This window comes from Haplochromis burtoni, unplaced genomic scaffold (assembly GCF_018398535.1).
Source record: "Haplochromis burtoni strain Fernald_Lab_line unplaced genomic scaffold, NCSU_Asbu1 Contig_58, whole genome shotgun sequence".
Taxonomy (NCBI): domain Eukaryota; kingdom Metazoa; phylum Chordata; class Actinopteri; order Cichliformes; family Cichlidae; genus Haplochromis; species Haplochromis burtoni.
The window spans coordinates 2,281,191-2,293,777 of record NW_024582419.1 but is presented as its reverse complement, the minus strand read 5'-3'; the positions used below and the strand labels follow the sequence as shown (position 1 = coordinate 2,293,777).

At 42.1% G+C, this 12,587-nt stretch overlaps 1 protein-coding gene across 1 annotated transcript; it reads left to right on the top strand.

Moving 5' to 3' along the window:
- The first annotated feature begins 1,486 nt into the window (after positions 1 to 1,486).
- On the top strand, positions 1,487 to 12,564 carry emilin2b (elastin microfibril interfacer 2b). The gene is made up of 9 exons (XM_005922501.3): positions 1,487 to 2,253; positions 2,407 to 2,532; positions 3,139 to 3,320; positions 3,449 to 5,164; positions 10,819 to 11,028; positions 11,106 to 11,159; positions 11,240 to 11,290; positions 11,371 to 11,487; positions 11,978 to 12,564. Exons 1-9 carry the CDS (start codon positions 2,129 to 2,131, stop codon positions 12,307 to 12,309), a joined length of 2,913 nt encoding a protein of 970 aa, XP_005922563.1. The 5' UTR covers positions 1,487 to 2,128; the 3' UTR covers positions 12,310 to 12,564.
- Positions 12,565 to 12,587: the final 23 nt, after the last annotated feature.

The window sequence follows — 12,587 nt, the reverse complement described above, 5'->3', positions numbered from 1 at the left end:
TTATTGCAGATTTGAAGTAAGACTCTGGGGTTTCTGTGGGTTTTTAGAGGCTTGCCATCTCAGGCTGTGTTTGCTGTTGTTTCGGGGGCATTTCCCTTATGCCCCCACCACTCCTGTAAAGATTGGGGTAAATGTTTCCACCTGGGATCCAGCCTCACAGGGTGGAAGCGGGCTTTCTCTCCAGGGGCACTGTCGCTGGAGCAGAAATTGGGCCTCTTTCCCGAAATTAAAATGACTGTTTATGTAGTGATTTTCTTTGTCGTGGGTAAAAGTTGGCTCTGTCGGTTTGGATTCAGAGCATTTACCGTTTAAATTTACACTGATTGCCTCTGATTTACATTGAAATATGAACACTTGGCTTCTTGCCACTTGATTATGAAAGTTTTCAGTAGCAGTTAAAAAAAAGTTAGTTTTAAATTTGTTCCAGCAGGTCTGAAAGTTTCTTGCTCGTGCTATTTTTTTCTTTCTAGTGTTTAAGAACATCCTGGGAGATACTATTCTGATTGATGACCTGGACTCTGCAAATAACTACAGAAGGGCGGTGAGTGACTTTGCTGAAACAGATGTGCAATTTTGTTTTTTAAACTAACACTGTGCCAGAGCTGGTGCCTAATATAGAACTGATTAGACTTTTATTAGTTCCAGTGGAGGAAAAAAAAAAAGAGGGACTGCTGCCAAAGAGTGAAACTCAAGGGGCCAGCAAAATGATTCATCGATGACCTTTGCAGATTGTGTCCACTAGGCTCCCAAACCTGTCATATTGTGTGCTGGCTCCTCAATGGAACCAGGGCAGAACTGGCTTTGCAGCAGCAGTGTTGCTGTATCGGTGGAAACTCTGGTTAATTTCCTCTAACAAAAAAAAGCTGTTGTTTACAGGTGGTGCAGAACAGGATCCAATGTCCCACCATACTGACCAGGCAGGGGGATAGGGTCAGTAGCAGGGGAAAGTTTGGAGGTGCACAGAACAGGGCCCCACCGATGACCACGTTACACATGTTTGGAGCCCCCCTCCCACAGCAGTACCACAGTCTAAAGGAACAAATAGGTGACTTAAATCATGGACATTTTACATTTTTAAAGCTTGATTTTGTAGCCTTAATGATTCAGATTATGCTGTAATTTCTGTTTTCTGGGGTGTGCTTGACAGACCTGCTCAGCCAGTACTGCTCAGCTGTATCGAAGAGAGAGGAAACAGAAAGGGCGCGAGATGATCACGTTAAAAAAATTACGTCTCCTGATGTGCGGCAAATGGAAAAAGATTTGGACGACAAAAAGAGGCAGCTAACAGAGATTGAAAAGGAACTCGGTATGTTGTTTGAGACAGTTGTTGATGATTTTATTTTGATTTTGTTGAATTTTAATTGATCTTTGTTCTTCTTCTAGCATCAGCATCAGCAAAAGGAATGAAACGACGCGCTGTGGATGGTGGTCAGCCCTCCAGCAGCATTTCAAAAAGAGCAAGACAGAGTTCCACATAAGAGATTCTGATTGGACCAATGGATTGTTTTACTATAAGTCTTTTTTGTAGTTTTATTTCTTTGTTAACTTTGAGTTGATACAATGTATTTTATCTTTTAGATGCCTTTTGTACATTTTAACACTTTTGTAATGGTAAAAAGTGCTTATGATCTTTGCAGAGCATGCTGAATCTGCTGAATGTATGCAGTAAAAAATTCTTAAGATCGCACTTTGTGTATTTGTTCGTTTCTTTTCTGAAAAACGCAAAACTGAAAACTTTACTTGTTAAGTTTAAGCATACCGACAGTGTTAAGCGCACATTTTACGCACGGAGATAATCACTGTGCCTTTGAAACAAAATCAACCATTATCCACATTTAGACGTCCGGATATTATTTACGGCGAATACAATGTTTTATATGCGAAATGAGAGCGAAATGTGCACTTGCATGTGTATATGCGAGAACTGGCAAGTTGGAGAAAACGCATCTGTCAGCGTTGGAGGGGTTCCCGAAACGTCACATCCAAGGACGCTGGAAGGAGCTGGTTTAGATGTGTGTGCTAAAGAGACGGAGCAATCCGCAGTGCCTTCACTGATCTCCAAACCAAAGAGATCATCACTACTGATTACAACCTGAAGGGATACTGCAGGATTTAAAATATCTCAGCCATGAAGCGCGGACTCCTACTTATCCATTTGTTAATGGTTTTCCCTCTCATCACTGGCTCACCTTTTCAGTACAGCATGTTTCAGGGAAACGCATATTCTGGCGCCGAAACGAGACAAAGAAACAAGTAAGTAAACTGGACATCAGTTATTGAACTCATGACTGCAAGTCAGTGAAGTACTCTTTCTTTTCTGTGCGTAACTTTGCATTTAATTGTTCGTGCATACGCACGCGGGCATTTGCTGCACACCAGGAGTGATTAACAAGTGATTTTGTGCAGAAATTGGTGCGCCTACGTTGTGCACAAGAACGTGAGCTGCGCTGTAGCGGGAGGCACTGAGAGCTTCGTACAGCCGGAGGTTTTACCGTGTCCACCGGAGCTGCCAAACTGTGCGCAACAAGTGATGTAAGTTCCCAGAAGTGCTGGATATTAGGTGGAGGGCGGCAAATTCTGTTTTTGTCAGTTTCTTCTTCTTCTTTTTTTTTTTTGTCTATTTATTTTGTTATATGAAGCAATACTTTTGTTACTGTCTTATAATAGGCAATCAGGGAATACTATGAATGGGTTTATTTGTTTCTTTGGGTCTTTTTAACTGTTGATAAAAAAAAATAAAAATAAATAAGAAAGCAAAACGTAAGCAAAATATCAGAATTAGCAAGAAAAAATTTCCCATCCAGCCTTCACTGGTCATAGAAAAGCAGACATGGGCTGGCATTTCTCTGACTTCCCCTTTGTTTTGCTTTACTGTTTATTGAGCAACCAATACACCAGTGACATGTAGTTAATCATGGGTGACAGAAACAGCAGTTTTCGTGAGTGGAACTGGTGGGAACTGAGTCCTGCCAACTGCATGATTAATGAAACGAGCAGACCGGGGTTTGTCTAGTCTTAATTAGCTACAAATTTACTTTGTATTGCTGAGAAGAAGAATAGCAAGAAATCTTATTTGTCTGAATATGTTTCAAGTAGATTTTTGCAATATTACTTTATACTAAAGTCTTATGTTCCCAGATATCAAACACACTTTAGACCGACGTACAAGATTGCCTACAAGACTGTCACAGAGCTGGCGTGGAGGTGCTGCCCGAGGTACCAGGGCCATGACTGCATGGAGTTGAAGGACACCAAGCCAGTCCAAACAGAGCGTTTGCCTCAAGCTCCTGCTGCCTCTGGACATTTTCCAGCCCCATATGGTGAAAGACTTGTCTGTAACATAAGAAAGTCTTGCATTAAAATATACAAAATAAAATGAAACAGTTTAAAATGCTTTGCTAACCATCTCTCTTCAATTTTATTGCTCCAATTCCAAAACCATGAACAGATGGCCAGAGTAACCATCCGCGGGGAGGGCAGGGGCAATTTGGAGGTCAAACAGGTCACAGAACACAACATGGTCAAAGAGAATCTCAAAGCTCCCAACACCTGGAGGAGGAAGTGCAGCGACTATCACAGATGGTTCTGGACATGCAAGCAAGAATGACAGACCTGTCCTCGAACCTGAGAGTGGATTTCCAGGAGGATGCCAGTAAAATGCTGGCTACACTGCTGAATAACGTCAGACAGCCTGCCAGTGCACAGGGTGCAGGGACCGAAACCATTCAGGTACAAGGCTTCTCTTTTGACCACACCGCAACACCAATAGAGGATGTCATGAACAAGATTAACCAGGTCACAGATGATCTTGAGTCCAAGCGCAATACCTTGGATGAGCTGCTGGGTCGCGTCAACCATCATGATGGACAAATTCGTCTATTAATGGATGCCCAGACCCCTCTGTCCACGGCTTCTTCTGCTCCTTCTATAGATGATGCAGACCTGCGGGCCTACCTGGACGATAAAATCAGCGCCCTGAGAGATGAGCTGATGGAGGGAATGGATATTAAAATGGCAGATTTGAAGAACTCTTGTGATTATAAAATTCTGTCAGTTCAGGAACATTGTGAAGGACAGGAAGCCAACTACCTCAGTCTGGCTGAGCTCATGGATTCAAAGGAAACTGACCTCCGCAATGAGATCCAAGACCTTAAAACCAAGCTGTCTGTTCCGGGGAATGAAAAACAAGTATCTGACTCTGTTCTGGCTCAGCTGGAACACTTTGAAATTCGTTTGAACACCACAGAGAAGTCTTTAATTGCACTGAGCCGCTTTGTAGAGGAGAAGTTGAGAAAAGAAAGGGAAGAAGTTGTCAAAGACCTGAGGGAAACTATGGACAATGAACTGTCCTCCATGGAGGACAGACTCTCAGCTCTGTTGATTAAAACAACCTCCAACTCCCCATCTGGTGGTGAGCCAGAGAGTCCTGATGTTCAGCAGAGAGACATGAACACTCTAAAGGACTCCGTTCAGATTCTGGAGAATAGACTCGATCTTTTGAACCAAAAGTGCTCAAAAGAGTGCACAGATCATTTAACTGTTGTTGAAAACCTCAAGCAAGACTTCCACAGTTTCACAAACTCTGTAGATGCTATGGAGACTAATCTGATAGTCCAGAAAAGTGCCATCACAGCTTTGGAGGGGCAACTCCTCAACTACAGCAATATCATTGAGAATGTAAAGGGTGAATTAAGCTACCTTAAAGGAGGTGAGAACCAGCAGTCTCAGACTCTCAAACGCTTTAACTCTAGCTGGGATCAGGTTAAAATGGAAACTGAACAGGAGGCCAGGGATCTTTTGGTGCTCCACAGAGCCCAGCACCAGAAACTAAGAGAGCGACTAGATGAGCTGGGCAGGGAGGTGGAAGCCGAGGCCGATCAATGCAGGGAAAAGGCACAAGATGTAGAGAAGGAGATTGCCGATATGGGCAGTCGTATTGTTAATGTGGAGAATTTATGCAGCAAGCTGGATCCTATCTCCCGTAATCTCCAGAGCATCAAAGAGGGGCTGAACATGCACGTCACTGGTTTGTGGAATTGTGTGAATCAGCTGAACGGCACAGTAAGAGCTCATGCACAAGACATTGGAGGACTGAGGGGAATCTGTGAGACTCTCGAAAAACACATTATAAATATGGAGAGAGACCTCCAGCCTGGTAATGAAGGTAAGATGCCTGTGCTGTAATCCAAACACACTTTTCATTGCCTTAAAGTATGACTGATTCAATTCTTCTTATTTTAAATATTTGATTCCTCCAGCAAAAAAAACACACCCTGCACCAGTCAGTGGATTCCACATTATCGCTAGTTTTACATGCTTGCATTAGTCAGTCTTTTGGACATTACTGGATCCAGTTTGGCCTAAAGTAGAAATACTGAACAAGCAAGCAGCTTTGAAATGTGGAAATTAGGCTCAATTTGTAACAGTTTGTCATTGCTATTATGCTGACCTTTAAATAATATTCAAGTTGTTATTTAGTGAAAAAAAATTGTGGAAGGTGGGGGCAAATTTCTTTTTTTAATCATTATTCTGAAATGGTGCATGCCACAAAAAGACTGAGCCACAGCTTTAAATGGAAAACCATCCAGATTCTCTGGGTTAACCCTTGTGTTGTCCTGGGGTTATTTTTGACCCCAGGATGTATGGACATTACAAGGGTTGATTTTATTAATTAGGCACGGACACTTCAGTGGTCGAAGCCTGAGATGGCAATGAAACAGCTACACTTAATTTCAGCCTTTTAGCTTGATTACTAACCTGGAGCTCATTTGTTTATCCCGGACTGACTGTATACCAGAGAATCTGTACCACTGGAGTGTGTTTCAGTCTGCGAGTGAGGGGAAGTTGGATTTTCATTTGACCGTGTTCTCAGTTAAAGCAGGCGGGCCTGATTGAAGACACATGGTTCATTTAATAGACCCCACTTGTGTTGAGCAATGCTTTGGCATAAAGAAATATTACTCACCAGGCTTATTTGTGCATCCAAGTGTGCATTTATTTGTATCTGTGTTTGCCCATAAACTCTGTACCTGTGTGCATTTAAATCTTTGAGTGTGTTATGGTTTTATTGCATTAAGTTAGAACATCAGGGTGATCTTGTTCACTTAATATTTGGTGCTGCGTGGTTTGTTTGGCTTTGTTGCTGTGAACATGTTTGAGAGTATACATTTTCATATTGGTGCATATGTTGCATACTTTTTGCCTGAGTCTGCTCATTAATGGCACCTATGAGACTGAGCTGGACTTGACTGACTCTGACAGTTTCAATTATGAACTAGAAGCACGCCCATGACGTTTATGAGCTGGGACTTCTCCTCTGGGACCAGAAGTTACCGGTTTACAAGGAGGTGATGCAGCAAAAATATTCTTGGCCAGAATATAAATGTAGTTCATCTGGAATAAAGCAGCACTAGTTCTTGTTCTGGGTCCACTCCAAGTCAAACCAGAGGTTTTGTATCTGATTTATAGTCAACTCTCACGTGCCAATTTTCTATTTTTTTCACCAAATAGTCTCTAACGACTGAAAATGTTGTCACTCCACCTCGTGGTTTGTGTTGTAATATGTCATTGGGAAGTTGGAATGTTGTTCATGATTTCCACTCAAAGAGACATTAGAGGCCACTTTGTGCTTGGCTCTCAGTTTGTGTTTGCTCTGTGAGCTACCTTGTACTGCCTCGCACTGCTTATCTGAAGAGCATGGAAAATGCTCTGTCATAGAGACGCACAGATTACCAAGGCCCTCTCGGGTACTGCTCTTTCGTTCGCAGCCAAGAGCATCAGCGTGTGCAGATTAAGTGCTGCTTGCAGTCTTTGCAGTCTTTGCAGTGCTGTTACTTTCTTTTTGCTTCTTACTCGTCAATCCCATTTAAGGAGTTCACACATTTTTAACTACATGGTTGAGCTCATTTCCTGTTGAAATAAACACACAACGCTGTGAGCTCCTCTGAGGTCCCACAGGCCATCTGTCAAGATGTTTACCATGATGTCATACAAGTTGTGAACCTTAAAAAGAAAGAGCTGTAATGTGTCATTTCTTCACTGCATACTAACCATGACATGGATGTTGTCCATTCAACAGTGAGCTCCATATTTCTCAAGGGAATCCATTGCACTTTTTCTTATCTCTTCAAAGCTGAGTAGCCACTAAGGATCAAAGTAAGTGTTTGCTCTAGTTATAAGTTTATATGACAGTGATTACAAATAAAAACTTTGCATTCCCCTTTTGGAAATTTTCCCCTTATTTTTATTACAGTTGACTCTTGGGTTTAGTTTTTAACTAAAATAATTTTGACTTGATTGTTGCTAAATTCAGCTTACAAAAGCCCTGAAGACTGCAAGCTAGTAATCACGCATATAAACACTGCATGATTGTAATTATTTAACGAACCTGGCTTTACAAATGTTGTCTCAAGCGATGCAGCTTCATTGGATGTTAGGAAAAATGAATGTAAATATAAGTTTTTGTTTAGGAGAGATTTAACTCGCAGTTATGAGCCGTTGTTTGCTCCTTTTAGAGCTCTGCATTTTATCTGTGCGTCACGTGCCCATCCTCTCCGTTCTCTCATTAACCGAATATATTTAGTAGATACGTGTCAGCATTCACAGTGCTGTGCAAATGTCTTGGTCTCCGCTTCATTTCTTCTTATTTTGCCTCCAATCAACCAGACCTGATTGTAATTTTTAAAGAGTTGTTAAGGAATAGTTCTCAAGGCTTTCTGGAGTTTTTTTGATGGCCATTGGGTGGTTTTTCAATCATTTTCAATCCAGTCCTCAACATTTGCAGAAAAACATAGGTTTGTTTGGGGTTTTTTAGCCGTCCAATTCAAGTTGATCCAATACTGTTCCTTCAAGCCTCATCAGAAATGGTCTCAGTGGAAGGATGGCTGTCAAGAAGCCACTGACAGCCATCCTTCCATTCTTAAGGAAGTGAACTCGGGAGCTGAGATACGCCAAAGAACTGGACTGAAAATCAGTCGCAACAGGTTTTATGGAATGATGATTCCAAGTGGTTGTTAGCTTGTACAGATGCGGTCAGAAAAGAAGAAGACACTGTAAAACGTGGTGGATGCGCTGTCATGGTTTGGCGCTGCATTTCAGCCTTTGGTGTTGGGGATCTGCTCCAAATTAATGGAATAATGAACACAGAAAAACACAGTTTGAACCACCATGCAATATCAAATAGACTAAAGGTGGTAATAACAAACATAGCCTTTAAAGCTCAATGTTAAAGTTGGAATTGTACAAACACTGTTTTTGCCTTATATACTGTATTGCCATGTATGTCTGCATATTTAAACATACCCATTGCGTTAAAACACATCCTTTTCATGTCTTTGACAAGGAGAGCTGAGATTCTTAAAGTACAGCTCTATTATGGAAACCTCTTGAGATTAGAAAGCATGCTTTCCTGATTGTGACAAGGCTTGTGGTTGGTGCTTGTAGTTTAATGACCTGTTAGAGATAAGGCACGCACACTCTGGTCAGCGGTCAAATATGATAACCCCATGAACCAAAAACAAGATGGGACCTGTAGAAAAGCCCCCAAGAAAAACACAGTCCGCACTGTTTGTGTGCTGCTGTCTGTGGCTACTCATGTATGCTTCATTGTTCTGGTGGAGGAGGTGTGACATTATTTCCGACAGAAATGTTGTGCAACAACCCTTTTTTTTGGGTACTTTAAGCATGAAATTCTTAGGCTGGATTTATTGATTTCTAAATCATATCCTTAAGGGCTTAATGTGTTTTTGGTGAGTCATAAAGTCAATATGCACCAGATTGCAGTTATTACAATGCGGTATGTAATGTGGAAAGTGGCAGTTCTTGTGACACAAGGGGCTGTTGAAGCCTGGATCAGGCGGTTAAAGGGAATAACAGCAGAGGGAGGATTTCCCATGCTGCTTTGGTGGAGGAATGAAAATCTGTGGTGGATGGTAGATCAAGCTGCATTTGTTTACAGCTAATCTCTTTCATCAGGACAAGCATTTTCGTGTGCAGGCATACATCCTTTGTTCGCGTCTTTTATCCTTGTAACACTGCGTCTGAAAACGCTTTACAGTCCCTCAGATCAAACATGACTCTCCAGAGAATCTACCTCGCCCTGTACGGGGAGCAACAAGACCAAGAAACACAGACCAGTGAAACAGTGCACATTCACAGACACACACCCCCTGTGCTGTTTTACTGCCACGGGCTGGTCTCTCTGCACATGTTGCGTTTAACAAGCAGATTTCTCTGGCTTCTGCAGTGAACGATCCTTTTCCCCGGGGTGAGGGGATAAGCTGTGTGGCGATTGAACATGTGGCTGTATCTCGGTATGCTGCTGGTATGTCTTTTATGTGCTGGTTTTCCTTTTTGGTAGAGCAATTTAGATGTTGTAGACCAAAGAGTAACAATAATGAGTAATGTGCCTGAAGCTGGAAAGATCACTAGATGATAAACACCAACGGTTCACCTCACCTGTAGGTTAGTGAATGCACCAAGATGTGCGGTTTTGGTAAATGATGGATAATGGGGTATTAGTCTGTTGTTTTTCTTTTTTTCTCTGCTAAACGTCTTTAATAACAAGCTCAGATAATCACTCGCTGCTAGCCTGTTAATGAGGGTCAGCAGTAGCCGTACTTTAATCATGAAAACAACTGCAGGTTTCTTGGAAGTCAAAAAACTGAATAAACAATGTTTAACATTTCTATGGACTGTCAGGCGTTACTGCTGGAAACACACTTTAGTGTTGCTTAATGTGAAACCCATATGGTGGAAGCACAACCAGGAGCATCTTACCATGTACTTTCAATATAAAGTTTACTGCCATCCAAACTCCTGATCTCTGCACTCAACCATTGGCAACTATCGAAAAAAGGTTTGGCGTACTCACCCTTTGGTTTGTGAACACTATTTACAATATACATGCTTCCCATAGGCAAAAAGAGATCTATTAGAGAGAGATATTAGAGAGCACAGCATAAATTGTATTGCTATGCTTTATCAGCTTCATCTGAAGCCAGATGACACACACCAATTAGTTAAACAGCAGGCATGTCTTCTTGCTTCAGATAAAACTGGCACATTCATCAGACTGCAACGCTTTCGCCTGTTCGACCTTTGTCAAGAATACAGGTGGGCAGGATCATGTTTAATTGTTTTTATAAAGTTTTCTTTCTTCTGAATCACCTACTGTTCTTTCAGGTGTGCAGACATTTCTCATTAGGCACTCAAACACTTAAGCATTCTTCCAGTAAGCACCAGTACCAGAAATATAGTTGAGAGGTTCAGTTCAATAACTCAGATTTGTTGGTACAACATGTAGCTGACAGCTGGCAGCACTGGCCTGCCACTCAGAGCACCCACGCCCTTAATCGTGCAACTTTTACCCTCATAGTTAAGCAGTTGCGTTTTACAAAAATACGCCCTGCCTTCAGTTGTCACGAGCAAGAAAATTAGCAATAACAAAGCCATTTTCTCTTTTGTACCAGATTATAAATATATTTCCTTCTGTGGTAAAGTTGGACATTTTAACATGGGAATCTAAAAGCACTGCTTCCAAAAAAAACTGACACCAGCACAGCACCACAGCATTGCTTGGCCCAAAGTTGAAACTGCTGTTCTCAGTGGCTTTGGGAGGGGGTACTACAAAAATTACGCTGATGATTTGCAGTTGCAGCCTACAGATTCCACCCATCATGACTTTCTTCCCTCGTAAAGTATCCCAACTTTTGCTACATAAGGCTAAGTAACGATTGGTTCTCTAAACCTACCAAAAACTTGGCAATTCACCGACCTTTAGCCTTTTCCCAACCCTCACTCCATATCTATTCTATTCAGGTGCTCCGGTTAGAGTGTTTGACACAAGACAGCCCCAGGGGTCAAGTAAAGGGCCCAAGGTATTTGCTGGCCCCATGAATACCTCACTCTCGGAGCTGCCTGTGATGGAAACCGGAGAGGCGGGACCCCCCGGAGAGATGACTTCATCCAAGTTGCCCAAAGGAACAGATGGGATCATGATGGCTGTTCAGGGTTTTGCTGGAGCTCCAGGTGGAGACACAACCACAACCGTACATGCAGTACACAACATTGTTTCGCGCAACTTATGTTTTTGTTTTATTTCGTAGCATCCCCACAAAAACCCACCGACATCCTCCAGACCAGAACTCATGTGAGCTCAGGTAAGTGTTCCTTTTTAAATGTCCTGCATTACAGCCGAGCGCAGGAAGAGTGAATGAAGCTGTTTTTATTTGATCAACAGATGTGAGCATGCCTCTCAGACCCCCTCCTCTGAAACGTGTCATGGCTTCAGGTCAGACTTTGATTATTCAAATTCCTGCCTCTGCTATCGTCATGTTTGGCAGCCTGTGATGTTTCCTTTCCTGTATTCAGGGGAGAAAGTGTCATTCTCAGCTGGTCTGACTCTTCCACCGTTTCAAGGAGTTGTCGGTATCATCCGATTCAACGAGGTGCTGGTCAATGATGGTGGACATTACGACCCTCAGACAGGTATCTGTTATTTTAGTCTTACCCCACATTTTCCTCTGCATTTATAAATCAGTTGTTGTTGTTTTTTTGTTTGTTGATTTCAATTTTTCATTGATAAATTGTTTAAGCTCAAACTATAAATGACCCAATTGCACCGGAGACACTTTAAATAATTAGACTAGATTAAAATTCCCAGTTTAATTCTCAAGTAGCTATTGTTGCAGCACATACAGTGGTCGTGATGCACAGCAACTGCTTGTGGCAAAGCAGTGTTGACCCCTGAAAGTTACGCCCCTGTGTTCATTAATGAAAGACTTTAAATAATCTTATGAAGTTGCTGAAAATAATCTTGGTGCTACAGGAAAAGCCAAGATTATTAGCCTGAATCCTCTGGAGCTCAGTAACTTTACAAAATTTAAAGCAAATCGATTAAATAGTTGCATAAATATTGCAGTTTGTGCCACTGTGTTTGGTAAGAATCTCAACTAACTGCATCGTTATGTGTTCTCAGGCATCTTCACAGCTCCGATGGATGGCCGTTATCTGGTGACCGCTGTGCTGACACCCGAGCAAGGAGAGAAGGTTGACGCAGTCCTATTTGTGTCTAGTCGCAGCATCCAGAGGCTGAACTCTGCTGGTTTCACGTCTGGCGTCACAGCTCTGCATTCACACGAACTCTGTAACTGCACCAGTTCAACATCAGCGAGCCTGATTCTTTCACTGAGGCGAGGAGACCAAGTACGACTCGTCTTAAAAGCTGGAAAGCTCGCTGTCTCAGCCTCGTCTGAGGTCGTGTCATCTTTCAGCGCTGCGCTTCTCTACCCCAGCACATCAAAGCGGTAGTTCCTCTGCTTTCAGAGATAACCGACGCATTAGAGTGAAGTATGGTGCACATTACTGATGACATAGAGCTCATTGTGATGTTATAGCTATAATATAATTTGATCTCCAAATAACTGAGATGATTTCACTTCATGAGTATTAATATATAGTTTACACTGCAGTGTTTTTATTGTAAAATTTTAAACAGTTCTCAAATATTTGCTTGAGCATGCAAGTGTGTAGCAGTGGAAGTTTCCTCACATTCACAGAGTAATCAAGTAAACCACTAAGTTACTTTT